This window comes from Varanus komodoensis, unplaced genomic scaffold, assembly GCF_004798865.1.
Source record: "Varanus komodoensis strain SLA01 unplaced genomic scaffold, ASM479886v1 scaffold26, whole genome shotgun sequence".
Classification (NCBI taxonomy): Eukaryota; Metazoa; Chordata; class Lepidosauria; order Squamata; family Varanidae; genus Varanus; species Varanus komodoensis.
In genome coordinates this window covers 15,298,061-15,316,032 of record NW_025335684.1, presented here as the reverse complement: position 1 = coordinate 15,316,032, position 17,972 = coordinate 15,298,061, and the positions used below count along the sequence as shown (strand labels likewise).

Genomic DNA, 17,972 nt, shown 5'->3' with positions numbered 1-17,972 from the left:
TTTTCAGCTTTTGTGCAGTATTTTCCCCATTATGAAATACTTCATGAGATGAGAAGAGCGTTCTTGCCCTGCTCCAAAATGAAATTTGGACCCCGGACCAAAAAGGTTCGGCATCCCTGGATCAAGCAGAAGAATAATGCATCTAAAACTGAGAGTAAGCGTAGAAAGACGAGACAGACAGCTCCCTCAGAACATCCTGGAAGTACCGAGCAAGCCCTTCCACAGGGTCCTTAACAGGAACCGCATTTTGAGGTACCTTTGCAAAGAGAATTGCCCCTTGAGGAAGAGTTTTGTGTCCTTCCCAGGTCCCTCCCCTCCCAAGGCGCAAAAAGGCAGCCATCCCACAGGTGAAGCCAGCCAGCCCCCACCTGTGTTGCACTGGAACTCCCGGCAGAGGATCTTGGGAGTTGGTCCCACATCTGCAGGGCACCAGCGGGGGGCCAGCCAGCGTATCGCCGCCTCTGCACTGCGGGGCCTGCGGGTGCCTTTAAAATCGTGACCTGCAAGCATCCATTGTCTGTCCCAGCAGAATCCCCTTTTAAAAGGAGGGCTGCCCTGGACTCTGTCTCCGGCTGGGGAGGGCAGCTTCACCCAGCTGGCTCTGGGGGAAGGGTCACCCTGACCCGGTTTCGGATGCCTGGTGGCCCTGCCCTCTTCTGGTCCCAAACGCGACTGCTGGTGGCGGCCGCAGCGGAGTCTCCCCCCCACCCCATCCCCGGCTTCTGGCAATCTGGCCATGCGCCCCCTCCCTCCCTCCCTCTCCCTCCCTCCCTCAGCTGCCGATGTCTATTTTGGGGCTGCTCAATTTATTAAAGACGTGTGACATGTGAGGGTCGGAATCTCCAGTGGGACACGACCTAGAAGTGGTTGTGACTTTGAGCTGGAGGTGCAAAGGCACGTCGGCACGCCAGGGTAGATGGCTCAGAAGGCCGACTCCTCGGATCCCCCCTGCTCCCCCGGAACGTGGAGCCTCCTGCACCCCCTCCGGGGCTCAGCCTCTCCCCACCCTGTGCAGGTTTCCAAGACTAAATCTGTCGCAGATCAAGGAAGGGCTCCTGCAAGTGGGGCATCCTTCCGGCCGCTGTGGCAGGAACGGCTGGAGGAGGCTGCTTGGGTTGCAGCCTGGGAGAAGGAAGTCCAGCCGCACTTTGGCGGCAGAGGCTGCCCAGGAGGCACCTGCGGGGGACCGCTCTGCAGATGGGTCCTGGGGCCCAGCCCTGCTCTTTCAGCCGTGGCCGAGGAATGAAGAAAGGGGCCGGGGCGTGTGATGGATCAGCCTGCGTCCTCGGGACCTTTGGGGCAATCGGAATCGCGCACGCGCACACACCGCTCCCCAGGCTGGCCGCTTCCGTGTCGGCTGGGGTGAGGCAGTGGCAGTGACCGCACCTGCCAGGCGCCACTCCGAGCACGCTCTGGTAACGCCAGGGCCCGGCTGCGCCTCGTGCTCGGGGGGCCTCCCGGGGCGGGCACGGGGAGCCATGGGCTGCACGCTGTGCAGGGATCCGCGTTCTGCACACACTGACGGGGAATCCATTTAAGGAAGGCCTCTGGGATGCTGCCGGGCTGCCAGCTCCCGGCCTCCCAGACCCTTCCAGGCGAGGCCCAGGCCCCCACTTGCCCACCCCACAGAGCAAGGGCGGCGGACCCCCGCTTCTCCACTGCAAGACGGGTCATGTCAGCGTTCCTCGTGAGAAACGGGGTCCGTCTCCTTGGTAGCTCCCCCTTAGAGATCCGTTTGGACAAGGCAGCAATCCTTGCACACGTGTGAGGGTGGATCGTGACTTGAAATGTGGGTTCTCGCACTGTCTGAACGCAGTTGTGCTGCCTGTAGCTGGGGAGGCACGACAGGCCAAGTTCTCCTCGGGCGTCAACCAGCCACGCTTTGCAGCCGGGCTGTCCGTGCTCAGCAGCTGCAGGTCGTTAGGCTGACCCAGCGGTGGAAACGCCTCCTCGGAGGGGAAGCGAGCAGACCTTCCTGCTCCGGAGGGAGAGGTGAGGCTGTGGCGAGGTGGGCAGCTGCCAGGGGGGCCCCCTGCCCCCTCAGCCCCAGGCTTGTGGCTGTGAGGAGGGGCTCCGCGGGGTTTTGGGCGGGTGCCACACAGGGCAGGAGGGTGGGAGACTTGTAGGGCGGATGGACCCCGCGCTGGCCGGGATGAGGGGAGTCCAGCCTCGTGGGCCGTCCTGTTCTGTTGCCGGCTCCCACGTCCTCTTCTCCAGGTGGGCGACCTGCAGGTGTGTCCCACCCAAACTTCCAGCACCCCTCCCCCCACGTTCTCCCACTTGGAAAAACGCGTGGACGTTCCGGTCCCCTCCAAAGGAGGCGTGGGCGGGAGGGGCTTCTGCAGGTAATCAGGCTGGCCAAGCAGCAGCGCCCCTGCACGAACGAGGCTTTCCTGCTTTTCCCTGGGGTTGCCTCTCCGTGCATGCTCAGGAGCCGCTCCCTGGTGCGGCGCCCTGGCGCCCAAAGGCGCGCCCCTCCCCGGCCGTGTTCGCCTCCCTCGCCCGCGTTCTGGGGCAGCGCTCTCTGCTTATGCTCAGCGGCACTCCAGCCTCCCCGGCTCTCTCCCCGCTGCTTCACTGGCTCCGTCCTGGTGGGGGCTCCCCGGCAAGCGCGCGCCCCCCGGGAGCCCCGCTCGGCTCCCCGCCCTCGCCATGGGCGGCTGGACGAGGCCCCCCGAAAGTCGCACGCATCCCCTGCTCCCCTCCCCCCCGCAGCCATCCAATGCGCCCCCGGTCAGCGCGACTGGCTGCCCCGTGCAGACGCGCGATGGACGCGCCCGCGACACGCTTCCTTCCAGGCAGCCCCTTCCCCCAGGCGCTCACATCGGGCGGGGTGGGAGGCTGCTGCCCGACACGTGTCTTATTCAGGTCCAGGCGTGCTGCGGGGCGCTCTTGGGAGGCGAAGGCCGGGGCTCCGGGTGAGATTACTCTTCCTAGCGTCGCTGCCCCTTCCAGGTCAGGCGCGCTCAGACGTGCAGGCAACAACTCGCAGCCTGTGCCGGGGCTGGAAGGAGCCGGGCCTGGGGTGGCCGCTCGCGGAGGGTTAGGCCGCGTTTGAATCTGCCCCCGGCAGAATGCGGGGGCGGGAAGACATCTCCCCACTTCCTGTTGGAGGACTTGGAGTCCGCGTGCTGCCCGTGGGCCACCTCTCCGGCTCAGGGTTCAACTTGCACCCCGCTGGGGTTTCTTGCCTCCATGTTGGCTGTGTGTGTGTGTGGGGGGGGGCATTATTTCTGCCTCTAACCTGGTCTCAGGGCAAGGCAGCTGAGTTGGGCAACAACTCCCGTCATTGGCCATGCCGGCCGGGGAAGATGGGAGATGAATTCACAGGTGCCAGGGAAATCACAGCCTGGGCAAGGCTGGCCTAAGGGGGTGGGGGGCGCGTCCTGGGTTTGGCTGCGGCCGCTCTTGCTTCTGAGCCAGTTCTGCTTGTCAAGACCTGGTTGTCTTTGGGATTTGATAAACTACAACTCCCATCATCCCAGCCAGCCAGGGGGCGGCCGCTTGACAGGATGGTGTGTCAGGGCTTGCTCACACTCCCTCAAATACGCAAGGACCCCGGAACGGCGGGGTTTGCACCTCGGAACGCTCCGAGCCAACCCAGTGGCCCTCCAGTTGGCCTGGATTGCGGCTCCCATGCTCCCCGGCCGGGCCTCTGCGGCCCGATCGCCTCGCCCCCCCCCCCCGAGCGCTGCCCCGCGAGCTCCGCGGCGGGAAGGAGCGTGGCTCGCGCCTCCGGGGAGCGGGGCCGGTGCGGTTTGTTGCCCGCGGCCCCGGCCGCGAGTGGCGCGCCCTGGAGCCGGCGGAGAGGCGGGTGTGATCGGGGCGCCCTGTGCGCGTGGGCGGCGGCGTCTGCAGCCCCCCCGGCAGCAGGAAGCCCGGCGCGCGACCCGGCCCGCGTGCGCGCGCGCACGTGCTCAACAGCTCCCCTTTCCACGCCGCCCTCCGGCGCTGCGAAAAAGGAGTTTCAGGGCGCAATTCTTTGCAGGGGAGCGCGAAAGGCCCCGCAGCTCCTATCGTCCCCAGCCGGCAGGCCCGGCCTGCCCCCGGAGGGGCCGCGCCGCCGCCCGCGCGGTCGGCCCGCGAGCTGCCCTGGCCGTGCCGCAGAGGGCCTTCCGAGGCGGACGGCGGCGCCTCCAGGATCGGAGGCGGAATGCCCATGTGCCGCAGTCGGGGGGAGCGCGGGACGGGGACCCGGGTCCCGCCTCGCTGCCGCGCCCCCCGCCCGCGCTCCCCATGGCAACGCTCCCCCTGCTCGCGCCGCCGCAGCAACATGCCGGGGCGGACCGGTGCGCCCCCGCCGCCGCGCGCGCTCGCTCGGGCACACGCGCGCATCTCCGCCGCGCATCGTGGCGGCCTTTGTTCGCGCGGCGGCGGCGGCGGCGGATCCTGGCACGGTGCGTGTGCGCTGCGCGGGGCCTGCCTCGAGCGCTCCCGGGGGGCTGCTGCTCCGGCCGGCGGGCGGGGGAGGGCGGCAGCGGGTCCGCGGTGGGGCGAGCCTGCCCCCCTCGCGAGGGACATGGGCGGGCGGCGCTGTGCCCCCCCGAATGGGATGCTGGGCAAGGTGGTCTGACCCTGCGCTGCCCTCCTTTGTGTCCACCTGGGCCTCCGCTGCCCTTGTCGGCCGGGCTGCCTGGGGCTGATGGGGGCTGTGCTCCAAGCCACTTGCTGGGTGGGGGTTTGGCAGGGCGGTTTTGCAGTGCGTGGGCTTTCTCCTGCTGTGGCGGTGGCCTTGCGAGTCTGTCCCAGCGCCCCCCTCCCTGGGGCCTGGCTGCCCATCGTGGGGCTGTGGGGCTGGTGCGGGGGGGGGGGGGGTCTGTGGAAGGTCAGGCGTGCTCAGCCTGGTGTCCTGGGTGTGCTGGCCGGGGACTGCTGGGAGTTGTAGTCCACGGCATTTGCAGTGTGGGTCACTCGTGTCAGCCGACAGAGGAGGCCGTCGGTGGCGGTGGGCCATGCCTGTGTGGAAGAGATCTGTCTGCGCCAGCCATGGCCCCTCCTGGGACTGTTTTTGTTTGGCCGCTGCTGAAAGCGGCATGCTGGGACACGTGGGCTTTTGCTGAGCCCGGGGGGGGGGGGTCTTCTTGCCAATGAAAGCCCCGTGTTGAGGGGTTCCATATTCGCACAGACGACGCCAAGGGTTCGGGTGTGTGAGGATGTGTGACCCCACTCCTGCCGCGCCCACGGATGTCCCAGTGGCACGCAGGGCTGGGCTGCTTTGGGAATCAGACACTGGACTAGATCGGGGTGGGGGGGCAGAACCATCATCCCTGGGGCTTCTATCCAGGCCTCCTGGGTTTCCCAGCCACCAGCCCGCAGGTGGCCGCCTGGCCTGCGCATTTCTTCCCCGAAGGCTTAAACTGCTGCCCGTGAGAGCACAAAGCTCAACCTGTGCTGGCTTGGGACCTGCCCGGTTTGGTGTCACCAGCCCCAGGAATGTAGGCCCAAGCGCCTGCCCCCAAGAGGCTCCCCCCCCCCCCCCCCATCCGGGATGGCCCTGGAGCATCGGATCCAGCCGGGCTCCTCTTTGCCGGGAGTCCGCTGGCACTGTCCTGAGGCGGTTGACCCGGTGGGGAGGGGGAGCCCCTGCGGGGGGGCGTAGCACAAGAGGGCAAGCCCCAGGCGGCGCCCTGCTCCCCTCACCCCCCCCCAATCCGAAGGGAGGAGCAGGACGCAGGAACGCCTTCCCCTCCTGTACCCACACAGGTGCTGCCAGGGTTAATCCCGCTTGGCATCCGGCAGCGTGACGGCGCCTGAAGTCCCAAACCGCCAAAATCTCCTCCTCCCCCCGCCGTGCACCTCCCAAGCATAACCCTGCTTTCCTTCTCTCTCGTTTGTCAGAGTACCCAGAGGCGGGACGGAGCGAGGACGTGGGACTGGGAGACCGACTGGACTGAACCAGCTGCTGCTCCTGGTGGGTCGCGGCTGAGTGCCAGGAGGCCCTGGCGGTGCGGGGGGCCCCGGCGTCTGTGGGGCTGGCTCTGCTTCCTGGAGACGGGCGGCTCTCCGGCTCTTTCTTTCGGGGGGCACGGGGTGCTTCTGGCAGGAGCCGCTGGCCACTGGCCGCCGGGAAGGCTGCAAGTTTCCATGCAGCTGTTTAAAATCCCATCACTTGGGCTCCGGAGTCCGTCCTCAGCTGGCTCCGTCTTTCCGCCGCCTCTCCCTGCGTGCCGCGGTCTGGCCCTCCATGAAAAGGGCTGCCTGCTTTTCCTTTGGGGCTCGGGGAACCAGTGAGGAAGTGGCAACCCGGGACGGACCTGCATGGCTCGGGGGTGTCGCTCCTCTTTTTGGCAGCTGCCGAAGCGCCAAGACAGCAAGCAGGGATCAGACAGGAATTACGGAGAATGCTGAGAATGCATGCGTGGTGGTGGTGGTGGGGGGGGGAACCGGGCCTACAGGTCAGCTTTACCACTTGGGGTGGGACTACATGGCCAGGTCCTCTGCTCTGCGTATCTTTTAGAAACACAACTGTAAACTTTTTCTCCATTTGCTTGGAAAGAAACGGGCGCCCCCGGCTCCCGGCTCTAGGCCACGACACATTATTTTGGCCCTGCTCTCTGAAGCGGCCGCTGCATTTCTGTACCGTGTGCATTTGTCCCCCTCCAGGCGCTTAACCAGATATTTGCTATTCCTGAGGCACTGTCTGTCTATCTGTCGGGCACCTTGCCAAGGACAAGCCTCTGCCCCAAGGGGCTTGCAGTCTCAAATCTGGCACGGACGATGGGAGGTGGGAATAACCACAGGAGGTGATGCACTCGCCCGCGGGATTAATCAGAGGAGCGCGTGGGCGACGGGTAGCTGGCGGAGAAATTACAAGCTGGTCAGTTGGTCGGTGGCTGTGTTTCTGCTGATGCCCACCTGAACGGACAAAGAGGGCAGGCCGGGAGGGGAGGGACCCGCACCTTCTGTGGGGAAGGGCTTGTGGCCCAGCAGCGGACCGACTGATGCCTCGCCCACTGAGGCAGCGCTTTGCTGGGGCTGCTGGGAGCCCGGTCTTGTGGGAAGGGTGGACGGGGCCAGATGGCCCTTGGGGTCAGCCCCTCCGTGCAGGACACCACGCCACGGCGTTCTGCGTAGCCCCCAGAAGTGCTTCAGCACAGACCAGCATTTCCCAGGGTGTGTCCCTCTGTGTGTCGGATTATGGCTCTACTGGCGGGGGGTGCTGGGACCCCATCCAAGGCTTGGAAAGGCCTTTTAGCTTGCTGCTGGTCCAGGGGAGGAGGCGCTCCAGAAGCAGCCCATGGCCGCAGCAGCTGCGTGGCCGTGTCCCGGCGGTTCTTCTGGGGGATTTGGTGTCTCGGGAGGTGAGAACAGGGCAGGTCTGGGGCTGGAAGTCTCCCTGTGGCAGGAGTACCGCAGGATCACGCTCCAGCTGAGGGGCTCTCGGAGCCGGAGGCCGCTGCAGTCCAGAGCAGGGCAGCCGCCTGGATGGCCCGCGGGCAACTGCTGCGGCTGCCTTTCACCGCCTCCTGCCCTGTGTCTCCGGGCGTCACCCCTTGGCCGGACAAACGCCCCCTTTGCGCTTCCCAGCAGCCCCCCGACCCCGTGCACCCGAAGACGCTGGGCCGCGGCTCCCCCGTCCCGCACTCCCAGGTGGCGCCAGATTGAGGACACGCAGCTTAAACCGGCACCCGCCTCCCCACAAGCACAGCCCCCGCGTGCCCCCGGGTCATGTGCTGCCACAGATCGGCTTGGCCGCCACCCCGGGTAATTCCTTCCCCTCCCGGCTCGGGCCGCAGGATCCAGGCGGCCGCCCGGAGCAGAGGGGAGGGCTGCCCAGCCGCTTCTCACTCGCCTCCTTGCTTCTTCCCCAGATCCGAGCCCTGTGATGGGTGAGCGGCCCACCCACGCCAACAGCCTCTTCCTGAACGAGGAGTCCTCCAAGGGGCTGGGATCCGGAAGCCGGATGCACCGGCTCCGCCTGGCCGTGGAGAAGCGCGCGGCGCGGGCGCGGAATCGGATGTATGGCGTCACCTGGGAGGGCTTCCGGGGCTGCCTGCAGAGGAATGCCTTTGTGGTGCTGACCATCTCAGCGGTCCTGCTCGGTACGGGGGGTGGGGGGGGCGCTCCCCAGGCGCCTGCGCATCTCCTCCCCGAATCCCCCCAGCTGGCACAGGCAGGGGCTGGGACACGGGCGTGAGGCCCAGATGTCTTGGATGGGCTCTCGCAGCCACGGTCCCTGCAGATGGAGCCCGTTCTGGTCCCCGGCAGTGTCTGCTGGGAAGGAAAGCCGGAGGGCTGCGGCTGCCGGGGGCCCAGGGAGACCGATTCGGCCAAGAGTGGGCGCTGGCGAGGCCTCCCTCCCGCAGAGGCGACGGCCCTGGAGCGCTTCCCGGGCTTCCAGCTGCTGACCGCCTGCTCACTGCCTGCACGGCTGGCCGGGGCTCCTCTCTCCTGTGGCCCACGCCCGGCACACGCTGCGAGGAGCTGAGGCGCAGGGTCCGGGAGAGGGAGCCTGGCCCAGGGGTTCAGCCCCCGCAGCCCAGCCTTCTCTGGGTCTCCCCAGGACTTGGGGGGCGTGCGCGAGGTGGGGGAATCAGCACACTTAGGGAAAAGCGGCCGTATTTTGCAAAGCGGGGGAGAAAAAACCGACACACCAAAAGGCCGGAGGATTAAGCGGTCCTGAGCCGGTTCGGCTGGGCTCTGGGCAGGAGCTGGCCCTGGGCTCGGCTTTTCCAGGATTCCCACCTAAAGGAAAGGGAGTGGGGTGATACAGAGGGCTCTGAAGGGAACTTGGCACGATCGGGGTCACGCTGAGATGGAGGGGGAGTTCCTGGTGCAGAGCAGCCTCCCTTGCATGTGTTGCAAATCAACCCCCCCCCCAAATTCAGAACTTGCAGCCAGAGAAGTGTGCTGGGCAAGCCCCTCGGGGGACCTGGGTGCAAAGGGTGGGGTTGAAGTGGTGTCTGAAGAGGCCTCAGGGTGAGGTGAGCAGTCCAAATTTTGGGGCCCCACAGAGAAGCCCCAGTTGCAGGTCAGGGCCACGTGCCCCCCGCCCCTGGTCAAGCTGCAAGCAGTGGGGCCCCTCCCAGAGATGAGCGCCTGGGCGCGGGTGGCCAGTGGCCGGGGCGGTGGGGACAAGCTGGCCCCCCAGTGCTTCCGTTCGCTCGGTTTGTCTAGAGAGAACTGGGCGGAGGGGGAAGGCCTCTGAGTGCCCCCTCGTCCCGCCCTGCAGGGATCACGCTGGGCCTCGCGCTCCGGCCTTACCGGATGACCCACCGCCAGATAAAGTACTTCTCCTTCCCCGGAGAGCTGCTGATGCGGATGCTGCAGATGCTGGTGCTGCCCCTCATTGTTTCCAGCCTCATCACAGGTGCGCTGCCGGCGGGGCGGGGCGGGGAGGCCAGCGACGGGCTGCCGCTGGGGATGGGCTTTCGGTCCCTTGCGTGCTCTCCCCCCACCCCCTTTCTGGCTTTCCATCTGTCGGGGATGGGGAGGGAAGGAGGAAATCAGGCAGGCTGCGCTTTGCGCATGCTTCAGGCTAGGCTCAGCCCACAGGTCAGCACAGGTGATTCCACGTGAGATAGATTCATGAGCCAGCTCAGTGGAAGGCATTGTCCTATGTCCCTGCTTGCAGCAGTGTTTGATCCAGAACCATGAGGACTAGAACCTTTTGCCATTAAGGGAAGGGCTGTAGCCTGAGGGGTAAGACTCCAGCCTGGAATGCAAGAGGTTCCTGGTTCAGTCCGTGGCTGGGAGGGCTGGAGAAGCTGCTAGAGGAACCCTGGGGAGCGTGGCTGCCAGTCAGTGCTGACACCACCAGGCCGGATGGCCAAGGGCCGGCGGGGGGCGCCGTTGGGCCCAGGCAAGGCAGCATCCTGGCAGGCGGGGGTGAGGCTCGGTCCCACCGTGCCTGGCCGCCATGGGCGGCCCCAGGCAGGGCCCCAGGCGCCTGCCGTGTCTCAGCCGTGTGGCTCCCGCTCCCCCAGGCATGGCCTCGCTGGACAGCGGCGCCTCCGGCAAGATGGGCCTGCGCGCCGTTGTGTACTACATGGCGACGACCATCATCGCTGTCTTCATCGGGATCTTCATGGTCCTCATCATCCACCCCGGCAAGGGCAGCAAGGAGACGCTCGGCCGGGCCGGGCAGATTGAGCCCGTCCACACCACGGACGCCTTCATGGACCTGATCCGGTGAGGGGCGCTCGGAGCCGGGCGCAGCAGGCAGGGGCCGAGGCCTGAGGCCGGCTGGCTGGCAGCTGCGGGGCCGGGCATCCCTTCCCATTCCCGGCATTGATCGCTCGGGGCTTTTATCTTCCGCTAGGAACATGTTCCCCCCGAATCTCGTGGAAGCCTGCTTCAGACAGGTAAGGCTCCCGGTTCAGCTCCAGCTCTGGAGCTTTTTGGAACACTGGCCTCGACTTCGGTGCTGCCCCAGACCAGAGCGCCCCGGGGGAAGAGTCAAAGGGGGTCGAGTGGGGTCCCGCCTGCGTTGCCCGGTGGGCTTCCCCCGATGCCAGGTCCCTTTCTGGCTGTCAGGCAGCTTTTGCCGTCGTGGAGAGCACAGGCCTATGTCCTCTTGGGCTGGAACCGGCTCACCCACTCCCTGTGCCGGACACGAGGTGGGACTCCCTCCGGGAAGGCCTCGCTCCTCGCGGAAGGAGCCTGCCGCTGACACTGGCTGGCATTTGGGCGTTTCTCGCATTGGTTTTTGTCCCGTGCGTCACCGGCACCCCCAGTCCCTTGCAAGAGGGCACCTGGCCTTAGGCAGAAGGAGGGCACTTCTGCGCGGCTCGGCGGGGTGCCTCAGCCTCCGGGACCCTCCTCCAGCCTGTTAACGTCACCCCAGGAGCACTGGGGCAGCTCGCAAAGGCCTCCCCAGCCCCCAGGCCTGCGGTCGGAAAGGCTTGGCCAGAGGGGGGTGGGGGGAGGGAGCGTGAACGTCGCCCGCGTCTCCTCGCAGTACAAGACCCAGTACAGCCTCCGCGTCGTCAACCGCACCGTCCTGAGGAGCGGGCCTGGCCCAGCCCCGCCGCCCGAGCTCTTGCCCCGCAACAGCAGCGGCCCCGGGAACAGCACCCTCGCGCCGTCCCTGCTGCTCGAGAACGCCACGGCCGTCTGGCACAACGTCACCCAGGCGCTGGGCAGCCTGCCAGAGGTGCTGAGCTTCGAGGAGGTCATCCCGGGCCCGGGCTCCGTCAACGGGGTGAACGCACTGGGGCTGGTGGTCTTCTCCGTCTGCTTCGGGCTGGTGGTCGGCAGCATGAAGCAGAGAGGGCAGGCCCTGCGGGAGTTCTTCGACTGCCTGAACGAGGCCATCCTGCGGCTCGTGGCCATCATCATCTGGTGAGGCCCGGGGGCCCGGGCGGAGCAGCCCCTCTCGGGAGGAGCCCCTTCCCGGAAAGAAAGGGTGGTCCTTGAGCGGCGGCCGTGGGCTGACGTGGGCCTCTCGCGGCAGGTATGCGCCGGTTGGGATCCTGTTCCTGGTGGCCGGCAAGATCCTGGAGATGGAGGACCTGGCGGTGATGGGGGGCCAGCTGGGCATGTACACGCTCACCGTCCTCGTGGGGCTACTGGTCCACGGCCTCTGCGTGCTGCCCCTGATCTACTTCGCCGTCACGCACAAGAACCCCTGGGCGTTCATGGTCGGCCTGCTGCAGGCGCTCGTCACGGCCCTGGGCACCTCTTCCAGGTACTGCCCTCGGCCTGGGCCCCCTCGCACCCGGCGCTAGAGAGTGGCGGGGGGACCGCTCGCCCAGTGGAGTGGGGGCCTTCTCCAGCAGCCCTTCCCTCGTAGGGCTCAGGTTTGGGGGGTTGGCGGCACTCATGCCCTCCTCCCCTGTTGCTGAGGGTGGGGGGCACTTCTCTGCCACCTGCAGCCTGGCCCCCTTTCCATTCCCTGAGTGCCCCGTACTGAGCAGACCTCTGGGTTATTGGGGGGGGGGACACTGGGGAGCCCCTTAAAAAAAGAACTGACGTGTGGGAGGGGCTGCAATGCATGGCGGGGGCTCCCTCGTGCTTCCAGGCCACCTCGTCGGCGAGGTAAGCGCAGTCCGGCCCACGAGAACATCTGCAGGCTTCCCCGCTTTGGATTCCTCCCTGCCCCACAGAAGGAGAGCGTTGGGAGAACTCCCCAGCCTGGCACTCGTGCCAAACCTCTTCGCTTTGGGGTCAACCTGGGTGGGGGGCTGCAGGAGTGACGTCACTGGGCGCCTCGCAGCTGGGCGCCTCTCCCACGACCTCCGTCTCCGTCGGCAGCTCAGCCACTCTTCCCGTCACGTTCCGATGCCTGGAGGAAAACAACGGGGTGGACAAGAGGGTCACCCGGTTCGTTCTGCCTGTGGGAGCCACGATCAACATGGATGGCACTGCACTGTACGAAGCCCTGGCCGCCATCTTCATCGCGCAGGTGAACAACTACGAACTGGACTTTGGGCAGATCATCACGATAAGGTGCGTGCGGCTGCGGGCTGGTGTGCGGTTTGTGCTTTGCCAGCGGTGGGATGTGCTCAGCACGACTGGCGGTCCGAGGCACAGGAACGTGCCGCTGCCTTTATCTCCGGCTGCTCCTCCGAGGCGTTGCGCCCAGTCCTCCTGCCCTGCAAGGCGGGTGCAGCTGAGAGCCAGCCAGGGGCCCAGAATCACCCCGGAGCTGCAGGGCACTCGGCTCTCCCCTCCCAGCATCTGCCCCTTGAGCGGATGCGGGGCGACGAGCCTCTCCACCCCCAGGGCCGAAGCTCCTGGAGCCTGCATCCTGCAGGTGGGTGAGGTGGAGGGGGCAAGGGACACAGCCCCAAAGACGGCCACGTTCGCGTTTCATCTGCCCAGTGCTGGTCTTTGTGATTTTGAGAGGCTTTTCACCCTTTCAGAATTTGGGGGCAACACACACAGTTCAGGAAAACACGCAGTGTTGGGTGACGGGGGAGGGGAGGCCATGGGAAGGGGGCTGCATTTGGGGTCTGGGCATGCCAGGTTTGGCCCCTGGCCCGAGGTTCAACACCCTGGTGTACAGAACGCTTCCACTTTTCTGTTTTGAGACTGGGTAACATGTCTTCAAGGGAGGTTTCAGCTTTGGCACGGCCCCATTCCGCCTTCCGGGATCTATTTAGCTTTTGCCCCACGCCAGACGGATCGCTCCATTGCTGCCACTGTGCAGTGCCATCCCCCGCCCCACCTGAGCTCCTGGTGCACCACCCCCTTTATCCGGCGGGCCTCCCCAGGATCACCTGCTTCCTGTTACCTGCAGCATCACAGCCACCGCAGCCAGCATCGGGGCTGCCGGCATCCCGCAAGCTGGGCTGGTGACGATGGTGATCGTGCTGACGTCCGTGGGGCTGCCGACAGAGGACATCACACTAATAATGGCTGTCGACTGGTTCCTGTAAGTCCTGGAGCACCTCCTGCCCCGTACCTTCATGCCGCTGGGTGTGCACACGGCCAGACCTGTGCCACCCGTGTGTGTGTGGAAGGGATGCGTGAAAGGCGCACATGGAGCACCCGGGGGCAGCAACGCCGACTGTGTGGAAACCAAGCCTGCCCAGGCTCTCTGGGCAGGCCCTCGACTGTGGTTGCTAGTCGCGAAGGTGCGCCTGACCCATAGCGACCCCATGGACCACACTCCTCCAGGCCTTCCTGTCCTCCGCCATCCCCCGGAGTCCACCCAAGCCCACACCCACCGTCCCAGGGACCCCTTCCAGCCACCTCATCCTCTGCCGTCCCCTCCTCCTTTTGCGCTCCATCGTCCCCAGCATCAGGCTCTTCTCCAGGGAGTCCTTCCTTCCCATTAGGTGGCCAAAGTATTTGAGTTTCATCTTCAGGATCTGGCCTTCTGAAGAGCAGTCAGGGTTGATCTCCTCCAGGACTGACCGGTTTGATCGCCTTGCAGTCCAGGGGACTCGCAGAGTCTCCTCCAGCACCACAATCCAAGGCCCTCAACCCTTCGGCGCTCAGCCTTCCTTATGGTCCAACTCTCACAGCCATACATTGCAACTGGGAAAACCATAGCCTCCACTATGCGCGCTTCTGTCAGCAGGGTGATGTCTCTGCTTTTTACTATGCTGTCTAGATTTGCCATAGCTTTCCTCCCCAGGAGGAAGCGCCTTTTAATTTCTTGGCTGCAGTCCCAATCTGCGGTGATCTTGGAGCCCAGGAAAATGCAATCTGTCACTACCTCCATTCCTTCCCCATCTATTTGCCAGGAAGTGAGAGGACCGGATGCCATGATCTTAGTTTTCTTAATGTTGAGTTTCAGGCCAACTTTTGTGCTCTCCTCCTTCACCTGCATCAAGAGGCTCTTGTACAGTGTTGCAAACCTCCATCCGTAGTTCTTCAGGCACTCTATCAGATCTCATTCCTTACATCTATTTGTCACCTCCACTGTATATTCAGCAGGGATATGAATTAGGTCATACGTGAGTGGTCTAGTGCTTTTCCCTAAATTTTGCAACGAGAAGCTCATGATCTGAGCCACAGTCAGCTCCTGGTCCAGTTTTCACTGACTGAATAGAGCTTCTCCATCGTTGGCTGCAGAGCACATGGTCAATCTGATTTCTGTGTTGACTGCCTGGTGATGTCCATGTGCAGAGTCGTCTCTTGGGTTGTGGGAAAAGAGCGTTTGCTATGACCAGCGTGTTCTCTTGACAAAATTCTGCCAGCCTCTGCCCTGCTTCATTTTGCACTCCAAGGCCAAACTTGCCTGTCATTCCGGTGATCTTTTGGCTTCCTGCTTTAGCATTCCAATCCAAGGACATCATTTTTTGGTGTTATTTCTGGAAGGCGTTGTAGGCCTTCATAGAACCGGTCAACTTCAGCCTCTTCAGCACCAGTGATTGGGGCACAGACTTGGACTCCTGTGATGCTGAACGGTTTGCCTTGGATTCGAACTGAGATCACTCTGTCCTTTTGGAGATGGTATTCCAGTACTGCTTTTCCTACTCTTTCATTGACTATGAAGGCTACGCCATTTCTTCTGAGGGATTCTTGCCCGCAGTAGTATACCTGATGGTCCTCTGAATTTAATGCACCCATTCCTGTCCATTTTAGTTCACTGGTTCCCAAGATGTCGATGTTCAGTCTTGTCACCTCTTGTTTGACCACTTCCAGCTTGCCTTGATTCATGGACCTTTCATTCCAGGTTCCTATGGAGTATAGATCTTTGCAGCTTCGGACTCTCCTTCCACCACCAGATGCATCCGCAACTGCGTGTCCTTTCGGCTTTGACCCAGCCGCTTCCTTCTTTCTGGCGCTACTTGCACTAGCCCTCTGCTCTTCCCCAGGAGCACATTGGACACCTCCCGACCTGAGGGGCTCATCTTCTGGCGACCTATCTCTTTGCCCTTTAGAACTGTCCATGGGGTTTTCATGGCAAGGGGACTGGAGTGGGCTGCCATTTCCTTCTGCGGTGGATCGGCTTTTGTCAGAGCTCTCTGCTATGGCCTGTCCGTCTTGGGGGGCCCTGCACGGCAGAGCTCATGGCTTCATTGAGCCACGCAAGCCCCTTCGCCACGACAAGGCAGTGATCCATGAAGGGGAGTCTGAGGCACATCCAAATCAGAGGGTGGGCCTTTTCTTCTCTCACGCCCTATTTCCTTCCTTGGAGCCTTTCTTTCAGGGCCATGGCCCAAGGAGGGGAGGCGGGTGGCTGCCAAGGAGGCGGCTTTTTCAGTGGCAGCCCCTTTGCAAGCAGGGCCTCCTCCAGGGACGCTTGCCTGGCCCCTGCACTGAAGCCTCTCCTCTGCCTGGTGGGGACACTTTCATCCGCCCGCGAGGATGGCGTCCTGTGGCTGGAGTCGCGTTGCTTCTCGGGTGCTGCCGTGGCTGCGACCTCCACTGCCATTTCCTCCCGGTCCTGTTCTGCTCCTTTGCCTACCGCTTGCTCGCCTCGCGGCTCAGTTCTTGTGCGATTGTAGGGGCGGTAGGAGTGCCATCCGGTGCGCCTGCGCACAGCACTCTGAACCTGGGGGATTGCGCCCGGGCAGTGGGAGGCGCGAAGGGAGCTTTGCCCCCGCAGTTTGAGAGCCAGGTCTGGCTTGGGAGGGCAGGGGGAGCCGCTCCATGTTCACAGGTCCAGCTCTGACCTCCCCGTGCTTCTCTGTGCCCCTCTCGACTGCCCACAGCAGGCAAAGATTGTGCCTTCCCGAAACCAAATGCCACAGGTACAATGCAACACAACCCTGCCTATTTTAGGCAGAGAAAGCCTTTCTGGGCAGAGCTGGCTCCCCACGCAGCGCTCGCCCGCGCCCGGGCTGATGCCTCTCTCCTCTCTGTGCTTTCAGGGACCGTCTCAGGACTACCGTCAACGTGCTGGGGGACTCTCTGGGGGCCGGTGTCGTTGAGCACTTGTCCCGGCACGAGCTGGAAATCCAAGATGCAGAGCTCAGCAATTCGGTCATCGAGGAGAACGAGAAGCCCTACCACCTGATCTACCCCGAGAACGATGGTCGCAAGCACCGCAGCAGCGAGACCTCGATGTGACCACCGGGGGAACGTCCTGTCCCACCCACGCCCCGATCGGTAGAAACGCTGCAGCTGTGAAATGCCGAGAGCCAAAGAAAGAAAGAGCCATCCTCGTCCTTTCCTCGAACTCTCGGCTTCTCCCCGTCCCTGCCACGCACGAGCACTGGACCCATGCCACTGGGAAAAGGGGTTGGGAACGCTTCTGAGCACAGGTTGCACTGCTTCTGGTGGCGGATCTGGCATGATGGGACCAGGGCTCGCTGCCCTCCCCCAGGCCTCTCCTCCCCCCGAATCACGACCGGCGGTTTTCTGCAGCAAGAAAACCCCACACCTTCTTTCCACAAAAATACCCTTCCTTCAAATGCATCATGTCGTGCAGCTGGGATCCAGCTGTTGCTTAAATCTCGTGCCAATGTGTATCTGTGTACAGACATGTGTACATATTCCTTTTGCGTGTGCCCTCTTGTGGACACTCCCTTTAGCACTTAAAAGGAGCAATGACAAAAACACAGCCTACCTTCAAAGAATGTACAGGTGATGCTTTATCCAGTATTGTGGGGGGATTGCTGCTTATTTATGAAGACCATTAAGGTGGAAAATTCTGTACAGCACTTTTGCGATATAAACTGTGGGACTTATGCAATGCATTGTCCAGTTACTTCATTCTCACAGTATGCTCCCAAATTGCTCTTTGCAAGTGTTACGGATTGGCATTTCTCCCTACAGTGACCAGCGGCATGGAGGCCCACCATGGGTCCTGTGGGATACCTCGCAGCACCTGTCAGGACCCCACCCCTCCAGGTTTTCATTTGATTTCCCTTGTTTTTGAAACAATGCCTGGTTTTGTTTTAATTACGAGGCTGGTATGCTGCAAAGGAAAAAGCTGCCATCATGACGTGGTTTCACTTGAGTCGCTCAGACGCACCTCCGTTTTGCACTGAGCTGATGCAGAAGTAAATTGCTTTTAGTCCCCGTGATTTGCCTTCTGGGGAAATGGGCGTTTTGTGAATGGACCTCCTCCTCACAAACCTCTGCTGGCAGTCATTTTGCGAGACTGCTCACCAACCCCAGAAGATGGGGGATCTCCATTGAACCCCCAGTCTGTACGTAAGTGGGCAGCCACAGCGGGTGGTCCTCGCCCCATCCACTGACAGACCATGGATTGTGCAAGGGAGACTTGTGCAAGGGAGTGTTATCATTGTCCTGGCATGTGGATCTTTGGGACCGTTGCCATTTCGGATTAAAAGGGTCGACATATATTTCAAAAGCTGCCCTTGGCTGGCACACGGGTGGATTCCGGGGGAAGGGGCGCCGTGGGTGGAGCAAGACCAGCCGCAGTGAACCCCGTGCCGCCCGAGAGCGGTTTCCCGACGCGGCTGGGGCTTCGGGGAGCTGCGGTCTGGCCACGCGGAGGTCGCCCGGCCGGGAAACGGCCTCCCAGTGCAGCAAGTGCCGGGCAAACAGCGGCGGCAGCAGCCGTTCCGCAAGAGCCCGCGTGCCGGGGCCCTCCGCGGGGTCACGTGGCGCGCGGCCCCGCCCGCCCAGCCGCTCGCGTCATCGCCCCGCGCCGGGCACCCCGC

The 17,972-nt window shown here is 63.6% G+C and overlaps 1 protein-coding gene across 2 annotated transcripts; it reads left to right on the top strand.

Moving 5' to 3' along the window:
• The first annotated feature begins 5,878 nt into the window (after positions 1-5,878).
• On the top strand, positions 5,879-16,496 carry LOC123025234 (excitatory amino acid transporter 1-like). Of its 2 annotated transcripts, XM_044433800.1 has the most exons (10): positions 5,879-5,911; positions 7,812-8,042; positions 9,173-9,310; positions 9,927-10,131; positions 10,262-10,304; positions 10,901-11,283; positions 11,396-11,629; positions 12,196-12,390; positions 13,184-13,318; positions 16,212-16,496. In XM_044433800.1, exons 2-10 carry the CDS (start codon positions 7,826-7,828, stop codon positions 16,408-16,410), a joined length of 1,749 nt encoding a protein of 582 aa, XP_044289735.1. In that variant the 5' UTR covers positions 5,879-5,911; positions 7,812-7,825; the 3' UTR covers positions 16,411-16,496. The 2 variants fall into 2 exon arrangements, with proteins under 2 accessions (XP_044289735.1, XP_044289736.1); XM_044433801.1 differs by lacking the exon at positions 13,184-13,318.
• Positions 16,497-17,972: the final 1,476 nt, after the last annotated feature.